This window comes from Python bivittatus, unplaced genomic scaffold, assembly GCF_059951505.1.
Source record: "Python bivittatus isolate LINGU-HERP-01145 unplaced genomic scaffold, Pbiv_v1 ctg000340_np1212, whole genome shotgun sequence".
In the NCBI taxonomy this organism is placed as follows: Eukaryota; Metazoa; Chordata; class Lepidosauria; order Squamata; family Pythonidae; genus Python; species Python bivittatus.
The window spans coordinates 8,971,712-8,991,525 of NW_028277056.1; the positions used below are offsets into that span (position 1 = coordinate 8,971,712).

The window sequence follows — 19,814 nt, forward strand, 5'->3', positions numbered from 1 at the left end:
TTCCCACCTGGCGTGCATTGCAGTAGTCTAAACAGTGAAGTTGAACCCTATGTATTGTTCTACAGAGACTGCTGCGCGGGATGTTTATTTATACAATGCACAGACCATTTTTTAAATGATTATCAACCATCCCCAAATGAGACTTTCACTTTGGCTTGCAGCATTTCTGCCACTGCAACCAACAGAGCACCCTATGCGCAACAGTTCTCTTTCATTCTGCTGGAACAACTGGAAGCTCCTGTCACTTCTGACCCTGCAGATGATGTTACAGAATCAAGATACTTTCTGCATGCTTGGGCAAAAAAAGGACCCTCATTTGTTTGTTTGTACAAATGGCATAGCCGCCTACCTCACAAAGGTGACTACGTGGGGGGGCATCCAAAAACTAAAACCAAACAACAATAACACGGCCAATGGGCTCACATAACCTCATTGCTCAAATGCCTGTGAGAGCTTCCAGGTGTTTAATGCCTTAGAACAAGGTGGGGCCATCCAGATCTCCACGGGCATGTTGTTCCACAGGGCACGCACAGTGACCAAGAAGGGACATATTTGCATGGTGCCCCTACAGGCCTAACTATTAAAAAGATTGGAACAAAACAAGTAAACAAAAACCAAACGCTTTTCACAAATGGTGATTAATTCAGCAACTCTGAAAAAAGGTAACAGTTGAGTGATCTCTATCCGTTCATGCCCTTGACCTAGCCAACTTGCCCGAGTGCAATGCGGAATTATTTCTGACTCTTACCTGATTCTATCCTCTTCAATGCTCTTTAAGTCTGCATCCCGCTGCAGCACTTTCAAAATTGACTCTTGCTCCTCATCGGTAAGAAAACTCAAGTCAATCATCTTGTCGGCTTAGAACCAAGAAGGAAAAGAACTCTAAAAATCTTCACCGGCAATGCCAGCAATTGTAGGTCTATGAAGCAGAAGGGACACCAGAGCAAGCACGGCTTAAAAAAACCCTAAATTCTGTTGCTGGGTCTGAGCAAGCTATATGTCGGTAGCCAAGAGCCTCTTAATAGGACGTTGCATTCCTGGATGGTGCTCATCACACAGATGTTATGTGGCAGGCATCTATTTCAAGATGGTCTTCATCTGCAACATGAGAAGAAAAGAAACATTCAGTTCCAGTAATTTCATAGAAGAAAGCGTAGTGGAGGGAGGAGGAAGATCAAACTGATATGGTAAGATACGATTATCACAACAGAACAAACTGAACAGAGCAGAGTTTATTACAATCAGTAATCAGGCAAAAAAGAGAAAGAAAATACAGCAAAATACCCATCTATATATAGGAAAACAAATATGTAGGTCAATTTTGGATAGCATAAAAATTATGAACACAAAATCTATAAAACCCATGGAGCTGATCTAGTTAACTAAATCTATAAAGTTATCTATAAAACCTGTCTGCTTTATTTGCAGCTTTACAGCCCTTGGTTTGGTACATGGAAGAGTCAGACAGAAGAAATGAAATGGAGAAAGGAGATTACTTTATGGCATCCAATATTAAAGTGGGATGAAATGTAAATGTTTGCCTTGCTAAGCCTGTTACTGTGTTTTATCCATAAGGTGCTTCTGCCTTTGTATGGTTTCAGAGCAAAATCTCACAATTTGGGTCAAAATATTAGGGGCTGTATCCTTCAGCAATCAGTGAACATTGTTTTATTTCAAAGAAGAAAAGCACTGAAGGAGCATGGAAGGGGGAGAAGATGATATTGATACAATAATAATTTATTAAACTTGTATGCCGCCCAAATCTCAGCGACTCTGGGTGGCTCACTTCAAACAAAGAAATTACAATAAAACCAATAAAAGATGAAAGATAAAAAGATGGCACGCTTGATGAAGCGAGGGGTCCCACTTTCCCTTGCTGAAAGCCTGGGTGAAGAGCCAGGTCTTCATGGCTCTTCTACAGCACAACAGAATGGGGGCCATCCAGACCTTTGGGGGACCCTCGTTCCAGAGGGCAGGCGCTGATACAGAGAAGGCACATTTCTGGGGTCCTGAGAGATGACATTGTTTAATTAAAGGAACCCAGAGAACACCAACCCTGCAGGATCGAATGAACTGTGTAGATGCTATGGGAGACAGGTGGTCCCTCAAGTAACCAGGTCCTATAACAAAGTTCTAATTTATTCTATTTATTTATTTATTTATCTATCTATCTATCTATCTATCTATCTATCTATCTATCTATCTATCTATCAATCATATTTATATAGCCACCCATCTCACATAAGATGACTCTGGGCGGTGAACAACAATTGAAAAAATAAATACATAAAAGCAACTACATATAAAAAAACAGTAAAAACACACAAAACAGGAGGGGATAAAATTAATAATATTTATTTATTTATCATATTGATAACATCATGGTGGAAATCACTGGTAGGACCATGTAGAATCTAGTGTTTGATTTCCAAAAAATACTTTGGGAGCGCCCGGGAGAGTGAGCACCACAACACCATAAAGGAGCTGTAAAGTCTTTTTTCAGAAACTGCACAGCTGCCCTCTGCAATTGCAGTTCAGCCCTGGGAATGACTGCGGTTGTGTTAAGGTGTTGCACGCAAGAGCTATATTTCTGCTCCTGCGTTCTCCCAAAGTACTTTATGAAGTTAAAACCCAAAGCAGGACCCAGCTCTCATAAATTGCAGTTTGGAAACACCCCTTCCGATCAAAGTGGATTTACAATTTGGTTACTCTGACCACTGCAGAGTGTTCTCATAAGATTCCAGTTTCCATTTCAAAAAAAAAAAAGTGTCAGCCGTATATATTTGGGTAGTCTAAGAAGGAAAATTCAAAAACTATGTTATTAATACCCACAATTATTTATATCACCAGCTCTGAATAACACATAACTCTGAAATAGGTTGAGTAAAAATAAATGACTGAAGTACAGCCCAATCAGACTTGCAAGATTCTGTTGTTATAGCCAATCTCAGTAAAATGTACAGCAGGTCTAGTCTTCTGGTGGAGTTGATTTTCTAGTTTGGTCTTCCTAGTGGGACTATCAGTCTTGCAAGTACCAGCGTGCTGCATCTCCCCTCCTTCTTATACCCCAGTGAATCAGGGAAGTATCGGCCTGATCTGCTTTTGAGTATTATCTTGTTTCTCACCACTTAAAGAATGTTTCAGCCCTCTTTGCCTAGAAACAGTTCTTGCATATTTCTGTCAAATCACTTCCCTTATTCTCTATAACCAACATTTAATACAAATTCTTAGCCAATCAATTTCACAAATGTTGTTGTTGTAAACTTTATTGTCATTGTACCTCGTGCAACGAAATGAAATGCCATCCCCAATGGACCTTATATATATAAAAACCATAGAATAAAAACACACATCTTTCACATTCTATTCACCATTGCACAACCCCTGATGTTACATTACTATTGCACTATACGATAGAATTCAGTATAGTTACAGCTCTAACATAGAAGCTATTCTTCAGCCTATTCGTCCTTGTTTTTATTATCCTGTACCGTCTGCCAGATGATAATAGTTCAAAGAAAGAATGTCCTGGGTGGGATGGATCCTTAAGAATGTTTTGAGCCTTGGGAGGGCGGAGCTGGCGTCGCGGCGATACGGCGGGCGATCCTGGGCTCCCAGGATGGCAGCCGATATCTCCTCCCCCGGACGGTCCCGATGGACCTAAGCCGTCCCGTAGAGATGGCGATCACAAAGGGCACGTCCCGCGGATCTCAGGGACGCCGCAAGTCCCAGATTGATCCGGGGAGAAGCTCTTGAAGCCGGCGGAGGAGAGCCAGCCAAAATGGCTGCGAAAGCCGGGGCAGCTCCAAAGGAAGAAGGAAGAGAAGGGTGTCAACTGGGTGAGATGGACTTTTACTATTTAACTATTCTTAGAGAACACCTTAAGTAACTTAAAGAGATTTTTAAAAGTGAAGAAAAGTGGATTAAGCGGCGAGATCGAGCCTTATAAAAAAAGGGGGGAAATTTTTTTTTTTCTTTTCAACTTTCCCTTTTTAGTGGAATTGGCAAGATGTTTTTTTCTTAAAAAAATATATATTTTTAACTGGATTGGCTTTTTCTTTTTAATACTCAATAACTCTTTATCTTAAGCCTTTTTTTTTACTAAGATTTCTTTATTGTTGTAAGAAATTTATACTTTTTGATTTTGAAATGGGGAAAGTGGAGTTAAGAGAAAGTAAATGAAAGAAAGTTACACTACCATCTAGAGGCTCAACATAGTGCTTTTTTTCTTCTATTGTGACGCATGCTCAAGGACCCTGTGCTTTCTAAAAAGATAGTGGGATGTGCATGTTTATACAGGTGCCATCCGTAACTATAAACAAGAAAGTGGAGTTGAAAGCGATTTTGAAAATATCAAGATGGAAAGTTTGAGCTAGTCACAAGAGCCCTGATTAGTGGCAGTAGCTCTTCTTTCTGCTAGAAGCTCTGCTTTGCTTTCCATTCCCCCCTCAGTTGGATTTTTTTTAAAGAGACTTAGTCTTTTCCCTCCTCTTCTTTTTTTTTTTTTCTCTTTTTTTTCTCTTGTTTTTTTTTATTTTTTTTTTATTTTTGGCAAGAACAAAGATAAAGAATCCTTTGACTCAATGAAGGTTTATCAAGATAATAAACTATACGAGAAACACAATGCAGAAAAAGATCTTTAAACTATTGAGGATGACTATAAAAAACTGGAAGAAGAGCTGCAGAAATTCCTGCAAAAAAGAAAAAAAGATACTAAAGCTAAAATGGACTTAATTAAACATAAAACGGGATCAATGGAAAAGGAAGAAATAGTACAAGAAATCAGAAACATTAACCAGAATTATTGTGAGGCTTATAAACTGAGAATTAAAAGGGTTAATCAACTGATAAATGAAGAGGGACAGACTTGTTCTTGGCACTGAGGGTGAGAAAAAGATTATACAAGATTATAATGGAAAATCGTACTAAAAGAATGCACAAAAAGAAGAAGTAAAACAATATTGAAAGAAACTACTTCAGATGTTTAAAGAAAAAACGAGGGGAATACAAGAATGTTTTGAGCCTTCATAAGGCAGCGGGAACTATAAAGTTCTTCCAAAGAGGGGAGAGGGCAACCAATGAGCCTCTGGGCAGTGATGGTAACCCTCTGGAGCGCTTTCCTATCTGCCACTGTGCAGTTAGCAAACCATACACAGGTGCAGTAGGTCAAAATGCTCTCAGTGGTACAGCGGTAGAAGGTCACCAGCAGTTTTTCATTCAGTTGTTGTTTCCTGAGAAGTCTCAGGTAGTATAATCTCTGCTGGGCCCTCTTAACCAAGGCTGCAATATGAGCGCCCCAGGTCAGGTCCTCCTTTATGGTAACACCCAGAAACTTAAAACTGGCCACCCACTCCACTCAGTCTCCATTGATAACCAGGGGCTGGACGTCTAATCTATTCCTTCTATAGTCCACTATAAGCTCCTTGGTCTTATTGATATTAAGGGCCAAATTATTGTCTCCGCACCACGAAAGCAGCCGGTCCACCTCATCCCGGTAGGCAGACTCATCTCCTTCAAAGATAAGCCCCACCACTGTTGTATCATCTGCAAATTTAATGATAATATTGCTGAAGTGAGTGGGGGTACAGTCATATGCGTAAAGGGTGTAAAGTAAGGGACTCAACACACAGCCCTGTGGTGAGCCAGTGTTGAGAGTAAGAGCTGAGGAGATATAGGAGGAGAATGTTTTGAAAAATAGATTGCAAATTACTCTCTCCTTCTCTCTAATCTACTTCACTAAGACTGGTGAAAATATAAAAGTGGACAGCTTCAGTTCCTTTGAGAAAAATCAAACAGTTCTCAGCTAGGATGTACATTTTCAATATGATCATTAAGAAGAAGGAAATGTCACCGTAAATATTCATGAATTTATGATGTCAGTTCTTACAGACTACAGGCCACCTCATCAGATCCAAGAATCTGAAAAAGTCGATTGTCGTTCATAAAACTTCCTCTATAATAAGCGTGTAAGTCTTTGAATTGCCACAAGATTCTTTACTGCTTATACCACAACCCCTTAAGATGGTTCCTCCTCAGAAAAAACACCTTTTGGCTGCGACCAGGAAGACATAGGTTTGCATTTCATGTACTCTACATTAAAAATCCAGCTTTTGAAAGAAAGAGAACCAGAAGTATGGTATCATTTATAAATAAACACAGAACTTGTTAAACTGTGCTCCCCTCTATATCATACCACATCCTTGTTGGTTTCCTCAATGCTAACAGCACATATATAGCTCAACTGTTAACGAAGTTATATAAGGAAAAAGGACTGTTTCTGCAGGATGGCATTTTTACCAGCTGACCCCTCAGTTCTTCTCCAGTTCCTCCAGTTCCCTCTCTTCAGAAATATCCATCAAAAATAGGTCTCAGGTAGCCAAATTCTTTAAAATAGGAAGTAGAAGAAATGGTGCCCATGTGTCTGCAAATTTTCCCTTGGTTATTGACCAACCAAGCCCCTTGCTCCACTTAACATTTAAGTATATACATTTTTTCAGTGTGTGAGTGTTGTAATTTTTAATTTTTAAAAAATGAAATGAAATGTGAAGCAAAATATCACCCTTTAGTTCCAACAAGGATGTATAATCCTTTTCTGTCCCACAGAGCATCTTGTAGAATGTAGGGTCAAAATACTTCAGGATGGGGTCTTGGCAGCTTCGGGAGCCCAGCGTTAGCCCAATTTTTATCACTGCAGAGTTAAGAAGAGAACAGAACTTACTCTGCCCTTAACCTTCACAAAATGATACAAAAAGTGTGGCCCCATCCTTTCTAATGAGGTTATTTCTTCAGCCATATCCTCCCAGACCCACAGAACAACCCCCTCTCCCCAAATCTTCGACTCCTAACTCACAATGATGCTTCTTCACAAGTGCATAGAGTCATTTTAGGAAACCATGGCTAACTTCAGCCACCTGACGAAGGGGTCTGGAGAGTTCAAAAATTTGTATGCTGTATTAGTGAACTTGACTTTCTCTAATAAAATAACTGCCCTAATACAAATTTTGAAACAATACAGATCTATCCTGAAAGGCTGCAAAATACCATTTGCCCATTTCTTTATGGTTAATAAGGATTTTTTGAATGATTATGTGCCATCAAATCAGCATTGATGCCTAGTGACCACATAGACAGATTTTCTCCATGACGACTGGTTCCCAATCTGGTCCTTCAGGTCTTCCAATGGTGAATAAGGACAGGCTTTAGGGCAGTGTTGTCCAAACTTGGCCACTTTAAGATGAGTGGACTTCAACTCCCAGAATTCCCCAGCCAGCCATGCTGGCTGGGGAATTCTGGGAGTTGAAGTCCACTCATCTTAAAGTGGCCAAGTTTGGACAACACTGCTTTAGGGAAATAAACACTGAGTTTAGACTACTCCAATAATTATTTTGTTATAGCAGGAGAAGGATGCAGTATCCAGATCCAAATAGGTTATGGGTGCTTTTAATCCAAATAATGCACATGTTACACACAGTCTGTATTTGAATTCTAAATACTTTTAACTTCCACAGCCCACTACTTTGCGCTGAGTATTTCTCCCCTTTGTAAATAATATTTTGTATCGGAAAGAATGGCAGGAAACTGATCAGCCGCTGATCAAATCACTTTAGATAAGACGTAAGAAGAGGCAGGAAACCACGAGATTCTGCGGAGCCAGGATCAACTGACAACCCTGAGATAGACTAATGGTTGGATGACTGTATAAGAAAGCCTCATTTGTTTATAAGGTATTAATGTTTCCTGCAAGTGTTTAAAATCCTAACTCACTTTCCATCAGCTTTTTGTACTGATGCAATTTTGTTTGATGAGAAAAATGTAAGAGTTGATATACTTATTATGACAATCTTCTCCACCTTGTGTCATTTATTTTTTATTTTTTGGATATATATCCTCCAGGAGCTGAAGGCAGCATACATAATGCTTCCTCTTCTAATGCTTCCTACAAGAGCCCTGGGAGGTAGCTTGGGCTGGAAGAAAGAGTGACTGGCCCATAGTCATGCAGTGAGTTTCCATGGTTGAGGGAGGATTAAAATCTGGGTCTCGCTGGTGATAGCCCAACATCAACATTGCTCCACCACGCTGGCATTTTGGAAGCACTGAACTGTAATTCTTAAAGTCCCCAGCCATCAAGAACAATCAGGCTAAAGACGATGGGATGTCTAGCTCAGCATTTTTGAAGGATCCTCCTACTGATACTGGCAATCAAGGTATTTGGGATTTTCCCTTGGAGAATGCACTTTGTATATGTGTATAGTCAGAGGGAAAAGGTGATGTTCCTGTAGAGTTAGGTTACTCTTTTGAGCTTAAGAAATGGTTTAAACTGCCATTGGCTAGATCAACACCAAACAAACGAACCATGATTTAGCACAACTTTCCCCAGTGTGGTAGCCCTTTAAATGTGTGGCCTTAACTCACAATTCCCAGCAGTGACCCCAGGGAATTCTGGGAGTTGAAGTCCACACATTGGGAGGCCAGGTTGGAGAAAAGCAGCTTAAGGTGATAGGTGAACTGAGCCCTAAGTTAAAAGACCACTAAGGTGATCAACAAGGTTCCTGGTGACTTAGGTCAGATAGATATACAGTACAATATCTTGACACAACCACACCTGCTGTTCCTATACCTGCACAATTATCAGAAAGTCGGTGATAAAATTCAGAGGCTGGACTTCTAATGATTACCTGTACCTAAAGGTTATCACACTACGTACCGATTATACAAAGAGTGAAAGAACGTGTGGTCTATTTTTGCCCTGTTCCTCCCAGCTAAGCATTTTACCAGCAAGATTTTCAGTTTTCAATCTTGCAGGTAAAATGTTTAGCAGAGAGAACGGGGCAAAAATATCACACATTCTTTGGACGTTCAAGTTTAGCTCACATTGAGAAATAGAAAATTCTACCACAACACCAATTACATTTCATTTGAAGTTAATACTTACTCATTGGGAGCAGAAAGGAATTCAAGTGGAGCAGGAAGTGTTACACCATGGGCCTGCACCCAAGGTACACACCTTTCTACTTGTCCTACTATTTAAAGGTATCTGTTAAATAGGAGCTGGAGCAAAATTGCCTCTATTCCATGCCAGGATACAACGGAGCTAATAAAGCAGCAACTTGAGATACCTAAAAAGAATTAAGAATATGACTCGTGAGCAGGGCAGGCGGGCAATTCTTGGTCGAGAGGCACTTATTAAGCGTGTTATATAGCAAAAGGCACTGAGAATGCTAGAAAATGTTTCCTAAGATTACTAATAGGAACTAGCTTACAATGTATATCCATGTCTCGCTCTTTATTCCAAGATGTATACATTAATTTCTTCACGCTGAATCTCTCATTTTCCTAAAAAAGGCAGACTGACTACAAATTAATCCTTCTTTTCTTAGCTCCTTTGCCTTAACTTCCAAATCTTACCTCTGCTATTCTGCTAGGGATTATTTTTCACAAGTCTTCCAAGGAGGCCACGCTCTGTCCCACACAAGACGGCTAAATAAAACTGTTGCCCTAAGGATGTTAACTTTAGGCAAAACCAAAACATTACTTTGTGGCAGGCTACCAAGAAGATCTCACATTAAAGGAGCTTGACACGTTTCCTTTAAGAATTACTCTGCAAAAAGGATCCTTTATGTTTTCACTTTTTTTCTTATTTTATTAAAAGGTATTTAAATGTATAGCCAAGAAAAACAAACAAACAAACATAGCTTTCTCTGTTGTGATGCTTGCCCTCCAGAATAGTACGCTCCTGAAGTTGCTCCAAGCCTGTTGTCTTTTAAACAGGCTTGAAGATCCAGCTTTTCCCCCCAAAAATTAGGCTAGGAAGTGTGTCTGCTCTAGGAATGTTATTAATGTTCTTGGTGAATTAATCTATGGGTTATCACCTTCTTTTGTATGTATTGTATTTATTTTATCTTGTACGCTGCTACAAGTCAGGCAGCGTATTAGATTTATAAATAAATAGATGAAATGTGAAAAAGAAGGGGAAAAAATCAAGATGGAGATGGAGTAAGGGAAAGTGTGCCAGAATAGAGGAGGCAGGGGGAGGGAAACTGAAATGGACCAAGGAGCTGGCAGGAAGCAGTTGGGGAAGGAAAAAATAGCTAGCAAGAAAAAATAACAAAGACAGGTTGCAGGGTGATTCAAAATCACTGAAGAGGAGCTGACATATAGAAATCATTATGCAGAGAAACGGATGGCAAGGCATGGGTCCTGCCTTGAAGTCAGCCCTTCGAGGTAGTCCAGGCAAGAAGCACTAACCATGACCACTAACACTACCATTATTGCAAGGTTACAGCAACAGAGACTTGCAAGACTGAAAGTATTTCTCCCCTCCTTTGCTTTTACTTTCCAGAAAACTAGAGAGGGTCCCTTCTGAGACACTTCCCACGCCCCTTTTCCTTCCGAGGGCTTTTCCGCCTTTTGCATGATGGCTGTCTCGTCTGCAGCTCTTCCTCCTGTCTCCCAAGGTCATTCCCACAGACCGTTACAACTGTCCAGTGCAGATTTCCAGAGCAAGAAGAAGATCCAAAAAGGCAGAAGATGATCATGGTTGTTCTAACCAAGAGGTTGCCCAATAAGTTTTAAATGAACATCTTGACTAATTCTTTGAGGAGTTAGAACCTACTTTATTTTATGGTAAGCACACTGTTATATTAGGGGAAGCAACGCTATTGAATTCGGGAGATAATTAATTTTGGATTGGTGGGCAAATTAAGCTGTAAAGCAAGTCACTACATTCTTTTAAAGGCAGAAGACAGAAGGGAGGGAGAACTGAAGGTCTGCGTGCAAGCATTAGCTAGATGCCTCTTGGAAGATTAACTGACTGAAAGAGTCAATCTCATATAGAAATTAATATCTTTCTGTATTTCAGATACTGTCAATAGAGGGGAAAAAACCCTTCATTTGGTTCACAGGAAGATGCTGTACTGGGCCATATTAGTGCTGTATTTTCTCTGTATTTATTACTAAGGGGTAATTGCACTAAAAAAGGAAAGGCAAAAGAGAAAAGAAAAAGGGTTAATTCACCAGGCAAACAATTTTTCCAAGCAGTTGGCGTTTAACAATCCATTCAATCCTTATTAGATAATAATAACAACAATAATAATAATTCTATTATACCAATCGTAATTGGAGCCCTTGGAGCAATATTTAAAGGACTCCCTTGATATTTGGAAATTTTGAATTTATTGGACCTGAACACCTTAATTTTACAAAAAAATACGATATCCTTGGACTCTACCTTAATAATTCTTAGGTCCTTGGTTAGGATTTAAGTATTAAATTTTCACCAGTCTTTGATTGTGAATCTAATTGTACATTACTATAATAACAATATTAATAATAATAATTTATTAAACTTGTATGGTAAATTAAAACAACACCACATTTATTCACGGGCAATTAGTTTAGGAAAAAAATCCTCTTCTTAATGGTAAATATAATACAAGTAGTCCTCGCTTACCAGGAGTAATTGGGACTGAGAACTCCGTCTCTAAATGACACAGTCGTAAAGCACATCATGTGACTACACTGACTTACGATAGCAGTTCCAGCAGTTCCAGTTGCCACTGTTAGGCAAATCCCACACAGTCACAGCATCCCATAGTCACGTGATCACCATTTGCAACCTCCTTCCAGCTTCCCCATTGACTCTACTTGTCAAAAGCCGGCAGTGAAGGTCGCAAATGGTGACCACATGACCACAGGACACTGCAACGTCATAATTGCAAGATGGTCGCTGAGTGCCCAGATCACAATCACTTGACCACGGAGATGCTGCAACAGCCATGAATACGAGGACCCATTTTAAGTACCATTCGTTCAGTGCTGTCGTAACTTTGAACAGTCGCTGAACGAGTGGCCGTTAAGCAAGGGCTACCTGTACTTGTCTACCTATGAATAGCTCTTTTTTGTAATTTATTCACACACACACACACACACACACACACACACACAAACAAAATAAGCGTGTAGCACTTCACTATGATGTAAACTTTCATGGACTTATTTTAGACTCATAAAGAAGGGAAATTCTTACTAACCTTGACTCAGTTTTAGCGGGTTTAAAAATTGTTTTTAAAATCTAGACTGTTGACTAACCAGGCCAATGTGGGCAACTTATTCAGCCTCAAAAATATATTGTGGTCTCGTACACATCTGCATGTTTTAGTGGCATATAATTAGGGCTTTGAATATAAATCTGATGAACACAGAGAAAGCGAAATTACAGTTGGTGAACATGTTGAATTTGGTCTACGGTATTTTTTCCACTCAGAAATAGCTGTTCTTAGATATTAGAAACTCAGTTCAGACCTTGAAACATTTTGATTTACAGTCTTCTAAATTATGGCAGACAGAAAATGACTCACGTATGACCAGTTTTGTTTTGTTTTAAACTATAAACTTTTGGCATGTTGGCAATCTCAGACTAAAAGTTTCACACATACTAAATCCACATTTATTTTATTTACTTAGTGGGTGTAAGTTATCCATACCTATGTATTTTGAAACACAGTGCATTAATCTGGTTCATAGGTTGGTTACTCTATTCACCCATAACAATAAATCAGTTTCTTGAATAAGCCACATTGCTTTAGTTTGTACAACACACCAAGCCATAAACTTATCCAAGACTAAAGAAAGCATGCTATGGTTTTGTACGTTGTGTGAACCATGGTGTTAGGTCTTTAGCCCTTCTAAAATATGTAAAAGTTGACTATATGTCTAAGTTTCTGGTCTTTATCTCCTATACCAGTAATCTCCAGTAAAGACAGAAAGATCCTGCTACAGGCGAGAGGGAGGGAGGAAGGGAGGGAAGGAAGGAAGGAAGGGTAGGTAGGTCATGGGAGATATAAGGCCCTTAAAAACTATATCCCAATCAGAATTCCATACATGGAGAGCTCTGCTAACAACCTGGTTCCAACATCTGGTTCTTCCCAGCTCTTCAAGGCTTTCTGGAAATCTAACAGGATCACAAAGCAATGGTGCTATGTGGGTATACCAGGAATGCTCAGAACTGCCCACCCTGGACCAGCTGCGGCTTCTGAATGCTCTACAAGGGCAGGCCCAAGTATACCACCTTGCAACAGTCCAACTGGGTAGTGACTAAGATTCAGGCTGAATCTTGGGATTTCTTGGGAGCTTACAACAGTGGTAGAGTCCAATCCAGTCTACAGACTCTTGGATTGGATGGCAGGCAAAGCTTTTGGGCCAACAGAGATATTTGGAATCTAGAGCAAATCATGGGAACTCTCGTAAAATGGCCATGGGGAGGAAGGCTTACCTTCCAATGGCCATGAGAAGTCTCTATATACTCATTTACCAGAAAATAAACTGATGAAGATACTCTCTGCCATGCTCCTCCAGCACCGTAGGATTCCTCCTAGCCCAGCATATCTGCAGTGGGCACCTATCACTCCCCATTTTTAAAGAAGGCTTATGAGGCCACGTAGGACCCAGAGGCCTTCTTGAAAACCGACATGATGATAAGGTGGGGTCTTCTTACTCTGCCAGTTTTCTATTTCTTTAAAAAGTTTCAAATGTAAATTTTAAAAAGCAAATGGAACTAGGACTCTGGCAGGCAGCAAAGGAGCTGTCCGAGGGCACCACATTAGCTGTCTCTGCCCCCTAAAAATCTGACACTGTGGCAAAACAACAGAGGCACTTAAGTTCTGGGATTCTCTAGGTGCATTTCCCCTGCAGCCTAAACAACAAAGACATTTGAAACAGGTAGCATATGGCAGTCTTCACCCATCTGGTACCTGAAGATGCAGTGGACTTTTATCCCAGAATTCCTAACCAGCTGCGGAAGACTGCTGCCTATAGCATGAATAATTGAAGGACAATTTTAAGGAGCAAGTTAAAAGCCCCTAGTCCAAATACACTTGCATAATTTAAAAAGGGGGGGCTGTTTTGTAAACCCTCCACTCTTTAGCTTTGTCTTTGCCTCCAATGTTGTTAAGAAACCAGCCTGTGCTTCACTGTAACGTGTGCTGGTCTCCAGTTCAAACATAGCCCTGAAAAATTCTCCTACGTAATGTTGCATAATGCACTGGATGACAGAGGTGTGACATTCTTGAGTTTCATTGAGGCACAAAGAAAAGCAATTTTTAGCGGGACTGCAACTCACATATCCCTTCCCAGATGCTTCAGAAAGTCACACTGGCCATTATTTTAGAAGCATCCCTGAAGCCCCTGCCAATTCTCTCCCACGTGCCAAACAGGGCATCTGAATTGCGGAGATAAAGGGAGAGGAAATTCAAAGTATAATCTTCCAACGAGAGAGATAAATTACTCATAACGAGTCTAGCGGGACGTATTTTGTATCTTTCACTGCAGTGTGGCTTATCAAGAAGCAATTCTAACATGCTTCTAAAATAAATAAGCATTCAACTTCCGGTTCTTTTCCCACAATTTCCTTCCATGTTCAATTTCCTATCGCAGAGTGAAGAAGGCTTTAATAAGAAAAATAACAACACAAACAGCCAAGGAAAAGTTTCATCTGATAAACATTTTCACGGGCAACAGTGGCTAAACTGTAAACTCAAGCCGATCTTTAATGAGATATTAGTCCCACTCATCTACCACATTTGTGCATAATAAATGTGATCCAGACTCCATTCAAACAGCAAACGCTACTTTACATACTACCTGTTCACCTGTATCAGCAAGACATCACCAAGCCTCCAAAATCAGTCTGAGCTGCCTGTTTTGAGGAGTCAGACTGAACCTGATCTGTCTTAGAAAGCAAAGTCCCTAAAATCTACCTCAACTCCTTTGTTATTAAGCAAGATAAAAACCTAATTAAACCTAATTAGTCAAGTGATGGTACACAAAGTAATCTAATGTGATAAAATCAAGTGGCTGTTCAACTTTTAAGTCCTGAAATAATCTAACACAGTAGTTTCCTGCATACAGACTATGAACGTGGAAAGATATGCAACATGATCCTCATGGTTAGATGTTTTTTTTAATAACTGGTAGAACAGAAAAATTGTCCTGTTATTCTTCCTATTCTGGATTTTCTGGGATGAGCTACAGGCAAAAGTGTGATGAAATAATCTCAGTGGTAGCACTTCGTTAAACTTTTCAGCCATATCCCAATTACTATCTGCAAAATTGTTCATCCCCCTCACCCTGAGCTCCAGTTTTATATTTTATCTTCCCACACAGAGACACCCCTTATTTGGACAGAAGAAAAAGCTAAACAAAGAAAAAAAAACCCAATTGACATAAATCTTAATTATACACCTCCAGACTGACTTCAAACACTATTTCCAGACTTTTAGCTCAGAGCATAAAAGAACAGAAAAGCTGAAAAAAATATATAAAGAAGTGGTTTCCGATCTTCCTCTCAGCAGTTATACAAACAATTCTAATCAAACCTCTCTAAGATTACATCATAATTCCCTTCTTTCTATAACCTATTCTTTCTAATCATCAAAATCATAGGTCACAAAATCATTTTCTTTTTTATGCAAAAAGTCCATAAAGGGTTTCCAGTCACTGTTTAATAAAAAGTCATTACTGACATTCATCAAAGAAGTCAATTTAGCTATCTCAGCAAGTTTTGTCAATTTCACCATGGTGGGTAGTGCCAAATCTTTCCATCTTTGTGCATATAATAATCTTGCCGCAATAATCATATATTGAAATACACTTGCATGACTCTTTTCTAACTGTGTATCCATCAGTCCTAAAAGGAGAAGTTCTGGCTTCAACTGAATATTAATCTTTAAAATCCTCTGTATCAATGTGTGTATTTGAATTCAATTTTTTTTAGCTTTTTTACACATCCACCAAGCATGATAGAATGTCTCTTCATGTTGTTCACATTCCCCTTGGTGATTCTCCAATAATTCCTGGTACGTTAACCATTTGTCTTTGCCTGTTGTTTCTCTTCTGTAAAATGTTTCTTGTGCTGAGATCCACAGAGGTGTTTTTGGGCACAGCCTGCGTTTATATCTATTCCATATTCTCTTATATCTATTCCATATTTTAATATGGCACGCCTTTAAAATCCACATTAACTTTATCATAACATAAATATCCATGCCATCCAAACCTCAGCTCATGCTCTTCTAACTCTAAAAGTCTTTTGTTTCTCAGCAACACTCATTCTTTCATCCAAACCAAACAAGAAGCTGGACTTCCAGGGAAGAAATGGCAAACTAAAAGCGGAGCCGACGACCACGGGAGAATGAAGAGCTGGCAAGTAGACTAGCTCTTTGTAATTCCTCTCCAGACAAGGAGCGGGCTTGGGATCGCCCACAAGTGCTCCAGACAGCTGCTCCTCACAAGGAGACTACAAGACAGCTTTACTTTCCAAAACTTCCATTTTGTCATTAATTTGTTTTTCATCTCCAGCCAATTGTCCTACAGATTCTTCCATCTTCTTAACTTCTTCTTTCATATCCTTTTTATCCCTGCAAACCCTTCTTCCATTTCCTTTTCAAAAGCATCCAAACTATTGGCAACTGTTTCAGTCACCCTCTTGCCAAATTCCTCAAACATTTTCTGCAATAAATCTGAGGTGATGCCTTTATCTGTAAGTTGTTCTAGGGAACCTCTCCTTCCTTCTCCTATTTTTGCTGCTTTTCTTGTGGTTGCCATTGTAATATTTATGGCCCCAAAGTGAAAGTATATCAATTACTAGGGTCAAAAGGCAAGCTTCTCCTCTTTTTTTTTTCCTGTTTTGCTTTTCTCTCTCTTTAACACTTTAGTCCCAATGAGCTCTCCATAGCTACACTACAGTCACACAGTCTGGCTCATATGATGCTTACCTTTTTATTTTGTAAAATCCACCAATTATCTACTTTCCTTAATAATAAACAATCAGCATTCCCACAAAGGTCTGGTCTGTTTGTCTAGTTAATTTTACTATTTTCAAAGGCACTTTCATCCAAGAAAAAAATATATTATTCTGTTTTCTAAAATTACTGTCCCCTTTATCTGTTTAAAACTTTCTTAATTACCAGAGCAGAAGTAGACCAGGTGGTAGCTGTCATCAAACATGTGTCCATAAATCTCTCTCAGTGCCCCCAAGTTCCCTACTCAAGTTTACTTTTTAATTTTGGAAGATGAGGGAAGGTGATACACTGCAAAGGAAAATGCCTATCCTCTTGCATCATTTTTATTTCCAAAAATGCATCTGATCACCACAGATATTCTTACTAAATACGAACAAGGATGGTTACAGTCCAGTGCTTTTTAGGAAATGAGATTTTATGAGACAAAAGTAGGTTAGGTTGACAAACAGCAACCTGAGAAGTCAAGATGAACGAGAGAAACCTCAACTGTCTGACTTTTGGATAAATCAGTGTTTGTGACTGGATGTTATGGTGGGGCAAGCTCTTGTGAATCAGCAAGTTCTCCTCATAGCAGCCATGTGGTTAAAATGCCTACCATACGTTTTTGTAATTCTAAATATGTCCAACATCCCAAAATGTTTGTCTAGTGCTTGAAACCTTACTAAACTTGGAAGATTAAATCTGGCAACTATTACAACTGGAAGACATGAGCAAAGTTCTTGGACAAGCAAGCATAAGATGTGGTTCCCCTACCTTTTCAGTTCGCTAGCAGTTCACTAATTGAATCCAGGAGACAGGCCACACCTCGTTATATGAAGGGTGGTTTATATGACATGGAAAAGCTGCTAACAGGCCACTCCTATAGAAGCTCTCCTTAGATCCCAAAGACTATAATGGCAGCCATCTGCAGCAATCACTTTTTGAAGGCAGGGTGTTTTAATAGGCTGTCTCAACTCCAAATTCTTGTGAGTGAAACTGTAGAGATGTACATTTCAACCCATTTGTTTCACAGCAAAACAGTCTTTGCCACCCCGATGGATGTCATATATCTCTGTAGTTTTCAATATTATTGACAATTCTAAGCTTCTGGTTAGATTCTCCAATTTGACATGTGAGGCTCACAATATACCAAATGGTTCCAGTCCTACCTAGAAGGTGGATTCCAAAACGTTTCTGCTGGCCTCCATGATACTTAAGCCATGGGGACCAACAACTTTTCATGTAGCTTTATATGTTCTTCAAATGAGTTGGAGCAATCATTTAGAGCTTGGGGCAATGCCATCACTGTATATATAACACTAAAATCTACTCAAGACATATACTAAGTTATTCTTCTAGATAGAATCAGGAATCACCTTTTTTTGGTTTTGATTGTTTTTTATTTTTGCTGTGGTTACCCATTTGCAAAACTTTTCTCCCACATGTGTCACCTGTGACTTATACTGATTGCTTTTAGATACCTGACAAACATTCTTTTATTTTCTCATATTTTTTAACAGCAGGTATATTTTTCTTCAAAGGATGAAATGGTTAGATAGCATCACTGAAGCAATGAGCATGAAACTGAGCAAACTCAGGGAGGCAGTGAAGGACAGGAAGGCCTGGCGCAATGTGGTTCATGAGGTTATGAAGAGTTGGACATGACTTAACGACTGAACAACAACAAAAATATTTTTCTTCCTGTTGTGGTTGTGCTCATTATTAAAATTCTTGCTAGCCAATCCTGGAAGGGAACAATGGCACATCTAACATAAAGGCACCGCTAACAACCAAAAGCCACAGCATTCTAACAAGAACTGAGAGAGTAAGTAGGAAATGTGGATTATCTCCGTTTTGATTATTAATTTTAAGCAATTATTGAACTGGCTATTGAGAAATTGCGAAACTCAAACACAGACATTACTGAACTCTTAGCTCCAATAGAAATCTTTCAGTTTTTCCATAGTAACAAATGCATTTTTTTAAAAGAGTGGAAGAAGGATTAGAGACTCAAAATACTACATCAGCCTTTCTCAGAAATCTCAGCATCAACCATGCTAGTTGGAGAATTTTGACAGTTGGACTTGACACATCTAGAGGGTGCCTTTCTTGAGAAAATCCTACACTGGACTGAATGGCAGGATAGGGCCAAAATATCAACTATGAATAGGTAGAAGAAAAATTGAGTTCATCCCACAAAACATGTTTTATCACAAGCTGACTGCAAGCTGTTTAGTCAAAGTAATCTAATGACATCCCTTCCCTATTACTATGCAATACCAGCCAATGAAGAATAGCCCATTAATTTCCCATTGAAAATGGCATCAGTTGAGGGATGAGCCTTCTTGTGTTACATCTCAGGAATTGTTGACAATTCTGGGGTCTGAAATTTACATATCTGGAGGGTGTCACAGTTGGAGAAGCCTGCCCTGTTTCAGAGCACATAAACACATCCCACTCCAACATGCCACATCTTTGTGGCTCCATCTTAACATTAGAGGAGAAGCATCTAATTGGCTATTCTAAGCTTGTCTGTAAGTTAGAGATAGGACCCTCCAGATGTGGTATTCAACTTGGTGCCCCCCAAGGTGTTTTGGAATATAACTTCCAAAATTCTTCCATGGACCAGGCTGGCTAGCAGGGATGGGAATTTCTGGTCTGTTTCTGTAAGAAGATTCATTTCTCCCCTGGACTCAAGTCTGAGGAAGACACAATAATCAAGAAGTCATTAAAATAAACAAGTGTAATTCATTTGGAGGTACAAGAGCCATCCATATTTCAATCCCTACAGCAAATTTTAGCTGCCAAGGAACAGAAAGAAGCATACGACTTGCATGTACTAATTTGATTACCTGGCAATTATACAAGTGGGAATTCTTCATCTTCCTTGAAAGTATTAAGCATGAGTCAGTTCACACCCCATAATTTCAGCAGGCAAGCTTTGCATGCCACAACCTGTAGTATTTGCATGCTAAGCTTAGCACAACCACAATAACTGCCCTAGGCTGATATTTCCTCACGCATGCAAGTTCTTGCAGT

At 39.5% G+C, this 19,814-nt stretch overlaps 1 protein-coding gene across 7 annotated transcripts in view; it reads right to left on the bottom strand.

The window, feature by feature from the left end:
• The window catches only part of SYTL2 (synaptotagmin like 2), a 78,623-nt gene that overhangs the window by 46,590 nt on the left and 12,219 nt on the right, over window positions 1-19,814 (bottom strand). For 5 of the 7 annotated variants that reach the window (XM_025168198.2, XM_088140524.1, XM_025168196.2 and 2 more), the window contains exons 2-3: window positions 8,933-9,116; window positions 749-1,098 (exon numbers count right to left, since the gene is read on the bottom strand). In XM_025168198.2, the coding sequence (XP_025023966.2) occupies window positions 749-849 (101 nt within the window). In that variant the 5' untranslated portion in view covers window positions 850-1,098; window positions 8,933-9,116. Of the gene's footprint in view, window positions 1-748; window positions 1,099-6,559; window positions 6,683-8,932; window positions 9,117-19,814 lie in introns of those variants that run through there. The other 2 variants (XM_088140523.1, XM_007430655.3) reach the window with 2 other exon arrangements.